The following is an 18,253-nucleotide window of genomic DNA, read 5'->3' as shown; positions in this document are numbered from 1 at the left end:
TAAAAGAGAAATCGAATAAATGTCTATAATAACTAAAATACTTTAATCCTTTCAATATGTACATTGCATGCCTTATGAAATGGTTACCATAATGAGAAAAACAGACTCCACTCTAACAAAATATACTAATATCAGTGGCCATGTATGCTCCAATCAGTACATTTGAGACCCCATTGTAGAATCTATATACAAGACTTTGTTGTTCTTTCGTATATCATTCTATATATAGATTGGTTACCTTCTAACCTCACTGTTAACTCTTCTCTACAAGAACGGCCTTCAACTTATCTACTACAGTCAAAAGAGAGGAATTTCCCTCACAAGCCTCAATCAATATTTTTAATCTGGACTCTAACCAACTCTTCTCAGAAAGCACAGCATTCAGCTGCTCCTCCGTGACAGATGTTGATGGCTTGTTATGGTGAATGAGGTTCAATAACATTCCCTGAAACAGAAGTTCCATTAGTTAATGTTTTGGCTACACCACCATAATGTGTGTGAAATTTGTAAATACGGATGCAACAAAGTAAAGCATATAAGGAAGGATAGAGATAGGATCATAGGACAATATCTTAACTCATACTTCATCCATGACACAAATACTGCAACTAGGATTTATCTAAACAGTGATGTCTCACTGCACAATCTTAAAACTTTATTTTTTAGGCCAAGTGCTAGTTGATACATCCAAACAATATGATGACAGAACAAGCACACACATTCTCAAATAGACTCATTTAGGGATCACTATGAACTACACATATTCACACACCAGTTGATTTCCTTAATCAGATTTAGATTAGCTTAAACTAATTGAATAATTAATGGAAGCACAAGTTCTGAATGGAGATTAGCCTCAAGTACAATTTCTCCATCAGGGTTAAAAGTTTTGTTACCTCATGTTGTGATTTCCCAGCATAATCTCGCAAGAGAGATCTAGCAAGTCTGTTTCGCAGCAATAACTTATCCGTGGGACAGGCATGAAATATAAAAGAGGAAAGATGATGAACAACAAGAGTATATGCAACTGATCCTCGAATTGCAGCTCTGTCAAGGGCGTTTGAACACCACGACTTTGCATAAGCTTCCAAAATTGCTTCATTATCCTGCAGAGATAAGGTACACGATTGATGTTAATTTAAATACATTGCATTCTGAATCAATGACTAGTATGCATTGCAGGTGCAACCACTAGTGTAGTACTTCCGGAGCTCACAAAAGCTTCCTCGAAGTTCATAAAGCTACAGTACAACCAACGTAGTAAACTATTTAACACAAATTCTGCAGCATGGTCAATCAGCAATAGATTAACATGACCAAACACTATCCACAAAGTTAGTGTTTGATAAGATCAATAAGAGCTTGTCTGTAATCACCATCTTTATCTATCTCCTCTTCAAAGTCTTCTTTATGTTTAATGAAAGTAAATGTTTTCTCTAGTCAAAAATTACACCTCTCCTTTCACAGAACCTTCGCAAGAAGCAATATTATTATATATATCCCCTTTGCCTTCTGTTACATTTTTATTTTATTTTTTACCTATATTGGTTAGTCCACTGCAAATATTAATACTAGGGCTAGGCAAATATCTAGAGAAAAAACAAAAACTCAGATAACACTGCTATGTAACCTTTTACATTTTCTGTGACATCTTGGATTGTATATGACATCAGTTTTGGGATTAGAAGTCTTAATAGGTAAATCCACGTCTCTTAACTACTAATACACAAAGTAAAGATCATCATAGATGAATAAAGCATTCATTTTAACATTTAAAAAAAAAATTAAACAATTTTATTTGATGCAAAAGAAGCTTTTCTTGTACTTTGTGGCATATGCTTTTATGATTTAAAGCAAACCCTTAAGCAACTACCTTCTGAAAATTTACAAAGGTATACATACAATAAAATATAAATACCAGTTATATATTCAACCATATATCTTCAATACAGAAAGAAAAGTCTTAACAAATAAACTTAAAATCTAATTAACTTTATAAAATTGTCTTGTAAGGTGAAATTTACACCTAGTTCTATACTATAATTTCTAATGGTTACTAGATATCCAACAGAACATATCAAAATAACAAACACTCAAACCGAATCAGAACAAGGTAATGATCCATGGTAAAATAGTTTGATATTTAGTGAATATATTTTCTTACCTCCAAAGGTTCTAGGTATCCTTTAGCACTTGACAAACATTTTTCTAAAGGTGGCAAAAGCTCAAGAACACGCGCATTGGACAGTGTATTCCAGGCAGCAAGGCGAATGGAAGTTTCAACACAACGATGTAGATAGACTGAAACTTGCCGTCCAAAAATCACGTCACCATAAGACACAGCAGAAAACTGCTCTATAAGCTCTTCTAAAAAAGTTGAGTAACTTTCATGAATCTCAGATTGGAACTGTAGAAACTCAAGATTCTTTTTATCTTCTGAAATAACGTCTTTACTTTGGTTAAGCCTTGCCTCATCAAGAAGCTCACCATATAGATCCTGCAAAGCTTCAAAATTATCCCTGCTCCGATCATGTTCAAGTATTTCCATTCCAACAATAAAATTGACAGACAAGGAATGTAACTTCCATGTTAATGATACATGATGAACAGGAGAAGGAATGTGTCCTTGAAAAGTGGACATTACTTCAACACCTAAAACAAAGAAAAGTCCACATCTGGCAACTTCAAGCAAATTAGAGGAATCTTGTAGTACATCATCAACTTTGTGAGTACCAGCTCGCTTGCTATGGAAAATTGTTGAGATTGGACTGAGGTAAAAGTGAGCTGGAAGTGGTAGCTTCTGGTGAGCCCATTCTAACGTTAAAGAATTACAGCATGGACTTGCCATGGAAGACATGTCCGAATCCTCATAAATGGTTTCCAAACAAGCACCAACCTTTGGAGAGGTCTTAATGCCAGAAGAACTACTGCCATCAACAGCTTTCGACTTCACCTTTTCAGACAGCCACCTGCTCCTAAAATGAGATGATAACATATTGCTTAAGTGTATGTAATCCTCTTCTTCATGTTGCCAGCTAAAGGTTTTACCCCTCCTATTAGAGAGATAATTCTGTATACAGAGATCAAGGTGCTTCAGTAAAGAAACATGCAGTAGGAGATTCAATGTCTTCTCTACAACAACCTTATCTCTAGGCCCTGCAGTTAAGCACAACCCCAAGCTAGCATTAACCCTTTGCACAGTAAAAGATGTTTCTTCTGTCATGACATCTTTAGATGCTTTTTCAAAAATTTCCAGCAAACAGACAAGAAATCTTGCATCTGTTTGTGCCAATAAAACTGTCACTGACCAGAACCCCCCATCTGGGGCACCCCATCCAATTCCTGCTCCTGGAACAGGTCCTCCTCTGCCAAATGACTCAATGGATTGTACACGGTGCCATCCTGAAGAAACAGAAAACATGAAAACATCAAGCATATATCTCAAGTCAACCATAAACCCATTAATGATGCCACCCTTGAGTACTTTTCCTTCTTTTGACAAACTTCGTTCTTCTTGGCTTGGGATGCCAATCTTGGCAGACTGTATAAGATTATCAATAGTAGTAATAATCTTCACAATTCCATTTAGACAACAGGTGGAAGCTAAAGACATTTCAAGATCATTCTTCTGCCTCAAATAAATTAGTTCCTTCATAAAAGATTCACCTTCAGAATCTCTACATTTTGTCCCAACAGATGCAGAAAATCCCAAAAGCCAATGTTTGATCAACTCAAGTCCAATCTTAGGCACAATTTCTGGAAGCCATGGCACATGCCCTTCAGTTTCATGAGAGCTGGTAGTACTCCCCCATGTCATCCTTTCAAGCACTTTGAAAAGCATGTTAGTCACAGCAGTATACGCCCACAACAAAGGAGTTGAAGAAAAACCTCGGAAACTATAGTCACATCTCCTGTCTTTCTGTCCCTCAAAGAATTTAGATACTTCCGGATCACTTCTAGTCGCCATCCACCTTATGGCTAAGTCAACCATTGGACCAACATAACTCCAAGACCATACCTCTGAGTCACCAGTGGATTCTGGAAGTTTATTGTTTAAACACTGCTTTGAATATAAATTTGGAAGTCTTCCAGACAAAGACTCCAGAACAAGGTATGCTTCCCTGGAGATGGAAGTATATTCATCCAAAACATTGTTTTCAACAAGTTTTTCAAATGAAGGCGGTTTCAACCAAAAAGAGAAGGCAGGGAACATTTCTGAGAAGTACGACACACAATATCCATATTGAATGCAAACCCTCCAGAATTGCAGTTGTTCAACAATCAGAGCAGACATGAGTTTACATTTTTCCTTCCCTAACCTTAGCCAGTGGTCAACAGAGGAAGGACTTTGATATAAATTCCAAATCATAGCCCGAAAATACCCTTTCTTTATAAACTCCAGACAAATTGTCTGGTTTAACCGAGTTAACACCTTGTCCAAAATAAAATAAAACATTAGGAACGATTATCTAGCTGCTGATACAGAAATAACTTTACATAAGTAACAAGGGAAAATGTATCGGCCTAGAAAATAAAACGGAAAATTACCACTCACCTTCAAGAGTCTTACAGATCTTATCATAGAAGATCGAATTTCAAAATTGTCAGAAGTAAATCTATTCACAATTGTCTGAACAAGTCTTTCACATTTCAGCACAGCATTAGCACATGTAGGTGAATGCCTCGCTAAGGCAATAAGTATAGAAATAATACATTCTTCTAAAGCTGTCGTAGGATCCGTCTGCAACAATTAAAGACTAATGAATTTGACATTGAAGTTCAAAAACTGTAATTGTAAAACTGAAATATTCTTAACCTTTGTACACAAAATCTCGACTTCAAATGTTTCAACATGGTTAATTATTAAGTTTTACCTCCAAAAGATAACGAAGTCTAGGAAGGATTCCCATTCGAACTAGACCTACAGTAAAATCTTGCCCAGCAACAACTATATCATCTTGAATAGTATGTTTTCCTTCGGTCTCATTGTCCACTGAATCATCGCTGAAAGCAAGAATATTGGAAGGTTTGGCACTGTACTTCCAGAAACCCCCTTGAAGGAATCCAACGTTAATATCTGGTCTGCTCCTAAAAACTGGAGCTGTGAAAATATCCATGTCACAAGTTGCTACCTTCTGGAATTACAGAAATAAATTAATCAGATGAACATAATTTTAAACACAATAATAGTATCTAATTAAAGATAATAACTCTAAGATGAGAAATTCAATTACCTCTGAGATATCACAGTAGTTCTCATTTGCATCACAACTCAATACACATTGAACAACTTTTGCACAGGCCAGAACTACAGAATTGTGATTATCATCAAGACATATCCTTCAAAATATCAGAGCGCAACTGCCATCATATTAGGCTCGTATAATGAGGACAAAATAATTATATGACAACACAATTTAGAAGAATTGAAGTATTAATCAGAATGTTTATCATAAGCTACTCAAAAGAGTTCATCAAACACATCATAAAGCTACCATCTAGCCTCACCAACACTCCATGTTATTAACTACATGGGGACAAAAGGATGATGAGTCATGTACACCCCACTCTTCCAATAGAAATTTAGAAACAGCTATGTAGGCAATAAAATTACCCAAAGGGGGCCTGTTGTTCCAAGTATGCAAGCTAGGAAGAAGACCACAATAAAGGTACAAAATAGGAAGATCAAGAGTACACAATAGCTAACCGCAAAACATAGTTAACAAAGCTTATATAAACACAGAATTTATTAATAAGAAAAATAGACAAATATAAGAGGTTAAGAAGCCTCAAGAACTAAAGACTCGACAACCAAAAATTAAGGTAAAAAACAAAGATCAATAAACATGCAAAACATACCAATGTCTACACGGATCTAACAAAAACAAAAACTAAAAACACTATAACCAGAACACCAAAAAGAAGCTAGGAAAACTACTTGATCCCTAATGAACCCAATAGAAGACTCATGAAGAGATGAAGCAAGCATTTCTATCCAACCAAAGAAAAAGCACGAACAACTAAATCCTCTAAAATTAACATACAGGAACTGCTGAAGATTCTCCAACAAAAGCCAATATTCACTGAAAACACCAAATAAATTATTCCAGAGAAAGGGAACTGCTGAGTAACATTAGAACAAATACGAACCAATCTAACGGTTAAATCTACGCATCATGCAGTAATAAGGGCTCAAGAGAAGGCAGATATACATTTTCAAATTTGACGAATAAAAACTTCAAAAAGAGGGTAACAGAAGGAAAGACAGCTAGCTGGAATGAAGAAAAACAACCACAAAAACCTAGCCGAAAACTAAGCAGTAGAACAGTGATGGAGTGGTTGGATCACAGGATATAATCAGTTTGACAGTTTGATTTCATGTTAATATTATACAGATTTAAATAAAAAAGGAGAGCTCGAGAGAAAGGTATCTTCATTGGTGAGTAATGACATGTTACAAAAAGACAGCACTAATTGTCATCCCCAAGAAAGGATGCCAATCCTAAATAAAAAGAAATTATGAAAAAATAATTAAATATGGAAATCACTCCCAAGATATTAACTAAGATACTCTAAAATATCCCAAGTTATCATAATCATGTTGTCAAATAGTTTAACACAAACAAGGCTGGCTTCTAGAGTAGCAAGAAAGTAAATACTCAATAATGTCAACAGATATTTGCTCTCTAGCTTCATCGAGTCTATGTCAAGTGCCAGATGGGCATGATATTACTAATTATATACATAACCAAGACTGAGTGAGATATACTTAGATACACACTAATCAACTTGTATGCTAAATTATTAATTGCAATAAAAGCAGCAATATTAATTTTCTTACAAGAGGAAAAAAATAACCATGCATTTTCACTCAGTCATACCAGGTAGTTGATAATATCAACAGCTTGGACCAAAAAGTAAAATTTACCTAAGTGACAACACAAGCTCAGGTTCTGGACCCAGTGCAAAAGCCCAAACAGCCTCCCAGTCAACTGATTTGTCAACTTTGCTCTCATGTTTTGTCATATGCCCTGTTCTGTCTTTACAAATATAGTTCAATGCCTTATCAAGCAAAGATGACAGGAGATGCAATGCAAGGGCCCTTTGTCCGGGAATCTAAACAAAAATATTGGAAAATGCTACATTACTAAAGGGGAAATATTTTTTTATCTAATATCCATAATTGTGAAGCCATCCAAACTGTTCCAAATTCAGACATCCAATATACTATATACTACATACAACTGAAATATACACCCCCATAACGACAAATAACATACCACACTTCTAGTGAGTGCCACTGCTTCTTTAATTGTATAACCAGCAGCACCAGGGTCTCCCTCAGTCCGCAGATAGTCGCGTTCAGTGACATTATCTGTATAATAACAGAGAATTGTCACGTAGAAAATTCAAAATTTATATGTTACACCCCAGCCTATTTCCAAAGTAAACATGATATCCATTAATATTCAAATCTACATTCACACCTCCATTCTGTTTTATGAAAAATGTTAACAACTAGTATACTTAATATAGAATAGGAAGCAACTAATAGAATCTATGAACTTGGAAACATTTGGAAGCAAAGGAAGCTTCAATCAGAACAGCTCTGTTAATTTCTAGTACAATTCAGAGGGGTTTGGATAGGGGGCATTATACACTCAGCTCAATGCTCTTAGACAGACCATAATTTAGCAACACTACTGATCTTATGTTTGCTGTATATTGCATTTACTAGGAATATATTGCCTAGATGATACACATGGAAATGCTAACATGTAGATAGAGATTAATGAAAGCATATATTGGTTTGATGAAAATTCAAACGTTTTTCAAGTCCAACGTAATTTTCCTCCTCAAAGGTGTTAGAGATCTCACATGAAACAAATTTACAATATATAAGTGAAGACAATCCTCACCTTACAAGTTTGTTTTGTGAGGTTAAGTTAGACATATGTTCACTTACTGAGACAGTATTAAAGCCTAACTACTCACAAATATCTTGTCCCACAAGTGAGATGTCCATGACTTGATGGAGGGGGTGTGTGTTGAAAAATTTTACATTGACTAAAGATAAAGTAAATTTACAATATATAAATGGGAGCAATCTTTATCTTAAAAAAAAATTTTGTAAGGTTAAGTCATGCATATATCCATTTACTAAGAAAAGGAGGCCAGATCATGTAATTGTATTAAAATCAGTCTCAAATTCCAAATATTAGGACAAATAAGTATCCCCACTATCAAAAGACAGACTGAAAAATCGGGGACCAAGAAGTTAAGAGTAGGCATCATTCACCTAAGTGTATGTCCTGAAGAAAGATGGGGGATGGTGATTTTGTGTTGATTGGATTCAAAATCAGGTTACCATTAAACAAACAAGGATGAGGAGGATGATATTAAGGAAACGGCCCTTTAAACTCATGATGGACATTATGAATTGATATCTAGTTTGGTTTGACTAATGTTCTTCAACTTTCCAAACCTTAATGAATGAGATGCTAAAACCCTTTATGAGGATGTTTGCATTAGTGTTTTTTCTTCATGAAAATCCAACTTTTAGCACCAATCAATAGGAACATGTGCAACAATTGGAAGTAATTTTGGAGTTATTGTTACAACATGATATGAGACTAAATAAAAAGAAGTAGCTTATCGGCTGGAAACTATGCCCCATTCCAAAGAGCACCTAATATTCCACGTGGCACTTTTTACGAATGTTATACACCCCACGCAAAAGATCTCAGCCCCTTCCTAAAGTACTACCACTAGATCACAAGTTGAATTTGTTTCAAGAAGCTTTGCAGGATTGAAAAATAAATGATGCTCGTCACAGGAGATTCTTGTTAAATGGTATCTGTTACCAAAATTAGAAAGCAGTCGGGAGAGACTTTTAGTTGTGGCATAAAACTTTCCACAGTTCCACCTTGAGGACAATGTGCATCTTCATGGGGTGGGTATAGATAGTGTTACGGTGTAAGGTGGGAGGTAATGATAAAGGTTGGAAAGTATATAAGAAGGAGAAGAAAGGTAGGAGGAAAATGCGGCCAAACAGTATTAACCGTAAAGGCCGAACGATATCCGAACGGTGGAAGGCGGTGAGGGAGAAGGGCACCGAACGGTGGACAACGGAGAGCAACCAGGCCGAACGCAGGAAGACAGGAAGCTATCAAGCCGAACGGTTGAAGAACTACCATCCTAACTGTCACAACACAGGGTGGGCGGAAACTAATTACAGTAAAGGGAGCTATATTTGAGGAGAATATTCAGTATAAGATAATTAGAGTAAATAAATATATATTCCAGGAAAATATACAATATAAGATATTTATAATTAATGATATATGCTAGGGAAGTATACAGGTGAATATTTACATTAAATATAGGGATATATATATATATATATATATATATATATATATATATATATATATATATATATATTAGATATATATATATTCTAGAGAGACATTTAGTATGAGATGGGCGGGAAATATTATAGTATAAATAAAGCTAGAGTCTAGGGTTTAGGGTTATGTTTTGATTATTGAGTTTTGTTGACAGGCGGCTGTGAGGGAGGTTATGCTCCCAAGTAATTGAAGGAGGGTATGCTCCCAATTATTGTTTATTTTTCTTTACACATATTACCATCCATAAAAGAATATATTTATGTTAAATATAGATATATTCTAGAGAGATATTTAGTATGTCATGGGCGGGAAATGTTATAGTATAAATAAAGCTAGAGTCTAGGATTTAGGGTTATGTTTTGACTATTGAGTTTTGTTGACAGGCGGCTACCGTCCTGTGAGGGAGGTTATGCTCCCAAGTAATTGAAGGAGGGTATGCTCCCAATTATTGTTTACTTTTGTTTATTTAGAGAATTCTATCACCATCAATAAAAGAAATTCCATTCTTTCATTATTCTTTTGCTTGTTTTGAGTGTGTGAGAGGTTTTTTTGTTTATGTCTCCTACTCGGATACATAACAGATAGGGTATGGACCCTTATTGCAAAGGTTTATGAGAGAATAAATAAGAAAAATGGGAAAAAAGTTATATGATGCTAGGAGTTAGTTACGATGTCAGCAGAGTTAGTTAAGTTTAAGAGAGGTCAGTATAAAAAGTAAGGAGAGAGAAGCAGAGGGCACAGGATATATTGTTGGGAGGATTCTGGTTCCTCAATGAACCATTGCTATTCTTTTCTGTAATATCTTACATTTTGGAAATAAACACTGTTACTTTCTTGTTCTGGAAATTCATTTGGTTTCTGATCCAGTTTCTATAATAATCGATCAGAAATAACTGACCAATAACAAAATTCTTAGCCAATATATATCAGTTAACTACAGAATCCATAACAGTATAAGGAGATACTATAACATGCAAGGATCATACAAAGCATCATATTGACATTAGAACTCAAGATAGTTAAGAAAACATAAGAATAGAAAGGTGTACCGTAGACTGATGACTGTTCAGAATCAACAACATCCCCATCCAAAGAAAATCGTAGCTCTCTAACAGCCTCAACTCTATTGCTCCAAGCATTCCATGTGCTACTACTGGCGGTGGTTGAACTCTGTGCGCTAATTTTGTTATCATCTAGCTTTCTTTCAGTTGGTGATGTCATCACTGTATGAGAAACACCATTATCTGTGTGTAGATGCTTGGCATCCTGAAGACTCTGACTATGTCCCTTCAAAGATTCTGAGCCAGTGCCCACTTCTGATTTTAAACCATCACGTTTCTTCAATTTCTCGTGCCCCCTCTTCTGTAGTACTTTTAGTAATGAAGGGTTCATCTTCGCCATTATCTCAGCCTGGGCTTCTGCAATCTCCTCAGCTGACATTTGCTGAATCCGAACTTGATTCTCATAATCAATTTCACTTTCCAGTGACACAGACTTTTGGTCACTAATGATACTATTGGAACTAGAAAAAGACGGCATGTTTGAATTTAAGTGAGTTTGCTTTGGTCTTTGCACATCTAGAGATCCAAAATTGTAATCAGACATCCTATCAGAGCAAATTTGGTCTAAACCAGAAGCAAATTCACTTTGGTCCTGATGATCCGCCTTATTTGATGTATCTATATCCATAATCTTGGTTGAACTGATAAACCCACCATCTGAGTCATCTAACGATGGTTTCATATCCACTTTCATCTGAGAAATAATATTACTATCAGAAGATGAAGTTTTCTTGTTTAGACTCTTACTGCCGTTTTCATACTTCTTTTTCCCTGTACTTTGGCTAAATCTTGACACACTCTCCTCTGATTCCTTCCCCAAGGAAGAACCATCATCCGAATTGATCTCTTTCCATTTTCTAAAATCCAAACCCTTTTTCCTCCTCCTTTGTACCGGCTTAGCAAAGGCCGAAACTCTTTCAAACTCCTGGAAATTTTTATCTTCTTCATCCTCAACGTTATTGTCACCATCATCAGCGTCGTCGTCATCATCATCTTCCTTTTCATTGGTCAGTGGACGCCAATGCTGTAAAACCACCAGAACCTAACTTTCAGTCCAAACAGCTTACTACACTTTACACAAGTTACATTCATAGTAAACCAAAACGAGTCAACGAAACAGTCACATTTTCATTTTTCATAGCCTTCTTAGACCTTTGAGGCTCAACAGACATGATGAACAGTTCATTGGTTACTCCTACATAGATTTTTTTCACACAAAACCAAGTAATAATAACTAATTTATCCTCATATCTAACGGGAGACAAAGAAATAGAAAACCCCTCTATTTCATTTGCTGTGTTCACTAAAAAACACGCAGAGGACAACTTAAATAAGAACAATGCAGTGAACCCCACCACATGCCAAAACAAAGTAGAACTTCGTATATATCTCCCATTAACACTCACGAAATCTAAATTCAAGCATACCCTCCTCGGTAAAACTCAATATAAACATAGAAAACATGAAAAGACTATCTATTTTTCTTGTCATACTTTATTCATCACAACACATCTTCGTTTCAATTAAATTCAAGCATGATACAATACAATATAAGAACAAAAAAAGCTTTACAGTGAAAAGGGTAGCCAAAAGGGGAGTTCAAGGAGAACGAAAGGGCACTTACAGGGCCATGTGAACGGTGGCGCGCAACGGGGAAAGGTAGAACAGTGGGTTTGGGAAAAGAGATGAAGGGTGTTGTGGGGTTATTGTGTGAATCAGAGATACCCTTTTCGACGATGGAACCAACCAATTGAGAGGCATCTTTTTCGTTTATTAGCAGTGAACTCGTGCTCAAAATCTTCACTTTCTTAGGTTGTGCTCTTCCCTTTTGATGATTCTCCATAGTAGTTGGCACACACTTCACCAACACCTAAACAGAACAAACAGTGAGAGAGAGAAGAAAAAAAGAACGAAACTATGAAGGGTTGGATTCCGGAAATAGGCTTTCTTGGGCAGCTTCTGCACCTCCATGTATATGTTGCTGCACCCCCTGTAAATAACATTTCCGTTTTACCCTTTTGCATTGTATAATTGGAAGTCAATTGACTTTTGGATTATATAAAGTTAAAAATAATGTAATTTAGAAGTCGTTTTTTCTTATAATTTTTTTTAATTGTATAATCTAAAACACTGATTTTTGAGTTGTACAATTCAGAGGTAAAAAATAAGTTGTAAATTGTATTATTTAGAGATAAATTTCTGAGCATAATTAGAAAATTAAGTAATATAAAACTTTACTTTTTAATTTTTATAAGTCTTTTTTAACTTTTAAATTGGATTAGATATTTTAAATTATTAGATATTTTATATAGATGTTTTATCTTTATTTTTTATCTATAGTTTGCTTGTTATTTTTGTTGAGATTGTTGATAAGAGAAGCACTGGTTTAGTTAAACCTTAATCTCACAGTGTTTCTGGTTTTTTATGATGACAACACATTATTAATAATACATGTATTGACAAAACTTTCTTGTATATGAGTTCTTGGAGAATATGTTTGTATTGATTTTGTATATGTGTGCATATTCACGGTTTTTCTACATGAGATATCATTTGTGATTGCATAACATATGTTTTAGAAAAGAAAACCATGTGCATTTGGTTGAACTTATATTGCGTGGCAAAACTGCAAGTTTTAAGTCAACTTCATTATGAAGTAAGTCGATTAAAACTAGTGACTTTGCACAGATTTTCAAAAACAAGTGTTATGAGTAATTTTGCAAAGAAAGATTTTCAAAACTGCATTGAAGTGACTTAGTCGACTATATGTGCATGCTACTCGACTTTGTTAGTTATGTTTTGAATTTCTGTTGATGCTTGTGAACTATAATAGCTATATTTTGATTTTTTGTTCAAGCATTAATTACCAATCAACTAAATTGAATATGTAATCAATTTGGTTGGTCTGACTGCTACTATTTGTTTTAACTGTCATAACTGTCTGACTGAAGCCAACTATATTAGTAGTGAAGTCAACTACGGGAGCGTCTGTTTTACAGAAATCTATAAATAGACGTGATTCTATCTTACACAAAGACTTTTGGTAATTCTAACATTTTCCTTTTATTGTTTCAGATCTTGATCTTTGTTAGATTGTGTGAAGCACTAAGAACTCATCAAGAAGACCGTGGAGATCTCTCTTGGATAGTTGTTTGACGAGCAAGGTTATGCTGAAAGAAAAGCTTGAGGTGTACTAGAAACATGATCATCTACTTCTCTCAATCTTGTAAAGATTGTGGCTGCCCTGTTGTGATTACAGGAAGAACACGTGCTACGTTCTAGGAACTTTGAGGACTGTTAAAAGTTGACAAAGACTGTAAGAGAGGGGATATCTTGTTGTTGTCCTTTGGGTGTTGTGTGCCTATATTTTGGTTAGAGGGTTAAAGAGGTGTTTTATATTTTGACGTGGAGGTCTCTATAGAAACCTTATTGTAAAAACCTTGACCATTATAGTGCATTTGCTTCCGGGTAGAGGAAGTGTAACGCCCCGACAACTTACAGGGAATATTGACTGCCTCCATACATCAACACGAGGCTTTCCAATGTGTTTTGTCCTCACTTGCACACTTTCCGAGAAAACTTCCCAGAAGGTCACCCATCCCTAAATTACTCCAGGCTAAGCACGCTTAACCATGGAGTTCTTATGGGTTAGGCTACCGAAAAGAAAATGCATTTTGGAGCTATGAGATTGACGAGAGAGGGGATTTGCAGTTGGGAGAGATTTTTTGAAGTTTAATTTAAATTATGTAAAGAATTAAAGAATTGGTTCAAACTATTTCTTTTCGTGTTGTATTTGGTTACAAAATATTTCAAGTTGTATTAAGTCTTTTTGAAATAAAATTTTCAATTTATTTTTGACTCGAGGAAATTTTAATTTTGTCGTGTTTTCGTGACATCCAAATTATGGGTGTTACACAGTGGTATCAAAGTCTAGCCTCTCCCAGTACGGTGTGGTTCGAGGGCAAACCAAGCGGAAGCTGGTGGGCATATGACACCCGGGCACTGACGAGGGCGGTGCAAGAGACACGAAGTGCGAGAAGCACAAAAAAAGAGCGACTCCTGGAAGGCTTCCAGTGGAAGGGGCACATGAAAGAATCTTATATAGACATCTTATCTTTATCTTTTATCTTTAGTTAGTTTATTATTAGCTAGAAGTGTCAACTTGATTCATAGCCCATGGCCCAGTCCTATCCCATCTTTGAAAAAGTCCCCTTTTAGTAAGCTTCCTCAAGTAGGGGTCAAAAACAATCTCAACCCCAAAGTCTCATCTCAACTCAGTTAAGATCAAGGTTAAGGTGGGTATGGCACTAGTACAAAACTTAAATAAACTCTTAGTAACAATATAATTTATGTACACATATAAAATTATATATTTTATTAGATAGTCTAATATGTTATACTTTTTAATATTTTTATATCATACTTATTATTATATTGTTAAATAAAATATATTTACTAATTTACAATGATGTAATTTGTGTTATAATATATATATATATATATATATATATATAAAAGTTAATTTTTGTAAAGATACAGTCTAAAATTATTAATCACTTAGGTTTTTTTTTTTCAATTTTTAAAGATAAAAATGTTAAAAGAAAAGACGAATATGATAACATTGATTTAATATTATTATAAAAAAATGAAATCAAGTAAACAAACTAGCATTATCTTTTGTTTGGATATCGATTAGACTTTTATCTGTATTTTTACTGTTAACAAGTTAAGAAACTTATACAATCGATTAAGATTTTTCACTATTTGTTGCGATTGTTGTTTCTGAGTGTTGAATTGAAATAATCGGTTAAACTAATTGGATAGTCGATTAAATCTAGATGTTTGGGAGTTTTTGCTTAAAAAATTGGGTTTTCCTCTAATCTTAATCCATTAAGGGAAAACTCTAATTTGTTAAATTGTTCGTGAAACTTTCACTCTGGACCACTCTCCTACTTTCTCTCTCTCTCTCAAAATCACAAGAGCACAAGAAGAGCACAAGAACTTCTCAAAGTAGGACCCAAATTCGAAACCCAAATCGGAACCCTTATTTGAAATACGGAACAAAAACCCAGCCCATTTCATGTTATTTAGACGTTGTCACGATGGAACTCATGGCCACAAAGAGGCGCCACGCTTGAGCCGCGAAAACCAGAACATAAGAAAACAAGAAAAGACGGAGAACAACCCTATGCTCCACCCCGAGCCACTAGGGAACGAAAACATCGTTGGGTGGAGCCACAACAACGTCCTCGCCACCACAAGGTCACCTCCTTTGCAAAAGCCACTGATGATTTCCCCCCATGTTGGGTTGTCCTCCATGATAGAAATGGAGAAGAAGCTTGAAGCTTTTAATTAGGGTGCTAAGAAGACACATGGAAAAGCATAATATTTTTTAGGGTTTAAGTCTACAAGAAATAAAGAAAGAGAAGACTTATGAAAGTTTTCTTCTCCATAGGTTATTTGAGAGAATAAAAAAATGAAACATCTAGTATTAGAATTATTTGGCTTAGATGTCATAAGCTAATTATGGCTTTCTCCTAATTAAAATGAAATTTTGCACATTTAAAATTAATTAACAAGAAACCTCAACTGAAACTACTTAGAATTTTTTTTTCTTTAAACCACTTATTAAAGGCTTTACCCTTTTTAAAAGAATTCCAAGACAATCCAAGGAATGTTAAACCATTATTTATTGGTTGCATGGTTACAAAGAGTAACAAAATTCAATAAATTACGCCAACCACACAAGCATCAAATCATTATTCAAAGTGTTCACAATTATACTAACAATTACATATATATTCACACATAAAGTTAAATTTCCATACTTCCAAAGAAAATCAAGCATATACCAACATTCTTAATACAATAAAACAAAAGTAAACCTCTCCATATCTTGGTCAATCCTAAGGTTTTATCTACAACTTCAAAACACCACCAATCTTCCTTTGCATTAAGTGTTTTTGTTGCCCTTTCTCTTCTCTTCAAAACATCTCTCTCCTATGCTTCTTTCTTAGATTTATAGTTTTTAGGTTTCTAAACACAATTTTACCTATCTCTCTCTATATCTTAATATTTATAAATCAATCTAACTTTATCTCTAATATCTCCTCACTTATAATAATATATTTAAAAAACCAAATCTATCTAAATCTTTATTCTCCATGTATCTCACATTCCACCCTCTTTCTTTTATTTTATTTCATTTAATTTATACCCCTTTTACTTCTTACACCCCCTTATTTAATTTCTACACCAATTAAATAAAGGTAAAACACCATTTTGTCCTTAAGCAAAAATACAAATAAAACAAAGTTTTCTCTTAACTCTCTTTCTCCCTAAAATTGAACTCGCAACCATTAAATTATAAACCACCCTTCCATTAACAAGTCAACACATCATATTGATGACGTCACACACACACATAAATCACTCAATCATCACATATCAATCATGTATTGCATTTCATTAATAATAACAAGAAATAATTAACATAGCAATTATAATTTTAAGACACACCTAAGCTTTACACCAATTACCAAACAATAACATTCAAAACTCAAACCACTTAATTCTCTATTTACTACATTTTTGCTCAGGTCTTACACATTTCAAGTCAGTACAAATTGCATCTACAACCACCAACTTTAGAGAGTGAAACTAGCCTCCACCACCTAAGATGCTACCTTAGGTTTGGTTTCTTGCAAACACAAAATCTGCACTACGAGGAAGTAAAAAACACCAAAAAACCAAGCTAATTTAACCAATGGAACAATCCACTCGAGAAGAAAATATAAAGTTGAATCAGATTTTAACAATTTGAAAAAACGAGTATTTCAATAAGACAAACAATGAAAAAGGAATTCAAACAAGTTAGCATGCCAATAGAACTTAGGATTAGCTCTAGAATAGATTAAGAAAGCAAGAAACACGTTAAGTTGAACTAAATTACACAAACAATGATTCAAAGATTGAAAAACAAAATTGTTCGATGAAATGCCTCAATAAATTAAGGCAAATTGCAAATTTTTGATTTCAAATTAGAGGCTCCTATATTGATCTACACAAGTCTTACATGTGTTTCACTGGATTATGATATCATGAACATCTTAATTGAAGCAATTATATTGACTTTAACTTTTTCTACAATTCAAAATGGATCACGAAATCACAAACAGATTCATCAATCAGCAAAACAATAGTTCAACTTGCTCGAAATGTTCACAAATTTAGAGGTTTTGAAAGTGACTTTCACTTTTAGCAAGAATTATCTAATTTTGATTAAACCAAAGCCTTAATTAGGAAAAATAGACTGTGTTTGGATCACTAGAATTACAAAATCAGTAGCTAATACAAAATCTGGAATATCATACATGAAACAACAAAAATTACACAAAATAACTCAAATTGAACCACCAATTCTATGTATGTGTGAATAAAATGGCAAAACAACAATGCAATTGACTCTATAATGTTTAAACAAAGCAAACTCAACCCTGGTCTAAGGCTAAGTATGAGTGACTCTTAATTTGGACATTTAAAGCACCTCGGTCTCAGTGAAAATTGAATTAAAAAAGATTCTACTATTGCTTTTTCATAAGCACTTGAGTTTTGCTAGACAATTCACTGTTCTTGTGGTGTACTTAGACTTTGTACAAGCATAGATCACAAAAATAACAATTAAAACTTACTTGAAAGATTCAAAAACTTAGCAGAAACTTGAAACAGAATCAGAAATGAGTTCGAACAGAATGTGAAGATTTGTGATAGTTTATCACTGAA

General features: G+C 34.5%; 1 protein-coding gene across 2 annotated transcripts; it reads right to left on the bottom strand.

Annotated features, from left to right (window-relative positions):
• On the bottom strand, window positions 1-12,414 carry LOC106753410 (transcriptional elongation regulator MINIYO). Of its 2 annotated transcripts, none has more exons than XM_014635212.2 (10): window positions 12,096-12,414; window positions 10,460-11,495; window positions 7,281-7,375; window positions 6,929-7,116; window positions 5,235-5,340; window positions 4,875-5,135; window positions 4,556-4,741; window positions 2,165-4,432; window positions 897-1,106; window positions 1-445 (listed from the first exon to the last, which is right to left on the bottom strand). In XM_014635212.2, exons 1-10 carry the CDS (start codon window positions 12,312-12,314, stop codon window positions 254-256), a joined length of 4,761 nt encoding a protein of 1,586 aa, XP_014490698.1. In that variant the 5' UTR covers window positions 12,315-12,414; the 3' UTR covers window positions 1-253. The 2 variants fall into 2 exon arrangements, with proteins under 2 accessions (XP_014490698.1, XP_022633232.1); XM_022777511.1 differs by having other exon boundaries at window positions 4,875-5,132.
• Between the last annotated feature and the right edge of the window lie 5,839 nt (window positions 12,415-18,253).

Source organism: Vigna radiata, unplaced genomic scaffold (genome assembly GCF_000741045.1).
Source record: "Vigna radiata var. radiata cultivar VC1973A unplaced genomic scaffold, Vradiata_ver6 scaffold_228, whole genome shotgun sequence".
In the NCBI taxonomy this organism is placed as follows: Eukaryota; Viridiplantae; Streptophyta; class Magnoliopsida; order Fabales; family Fabaceae; genus Vigna; species Vigna radiata.
Note: the sequence above shows the minus strand (reverse complement) of the source record. Positions and strands in the feature narration are given on the sequence as shown.

What these genes read in the sequence shown, in the direction of transcription:
- LOC106753410 (XM_014635212.2), bottom strand. Translation starts at nt 12,314, where the DNA reads ATGGAGAATCATCAAAAGGGAAGAGCACAACCTAAGAAAGTGAAGATT. An exon ending in GCCACCGTTCACATGGCCCT is followed by an intron (nt 11,496 to 12,095) that starts GTAAGTGCCCTT and finishes GTGGTTTTACAG; the next exon opens with CATTGGCGTCCACTGACCAA. An exon ending in TGAACAGTCATCAGTCTACG is followed by an intron (nt 7,376 to 10,459) that starts GTACACCTTTCT and finishes GTTATTATACAG; the next exon opens with ATAATGTCACTGAACGCGAC.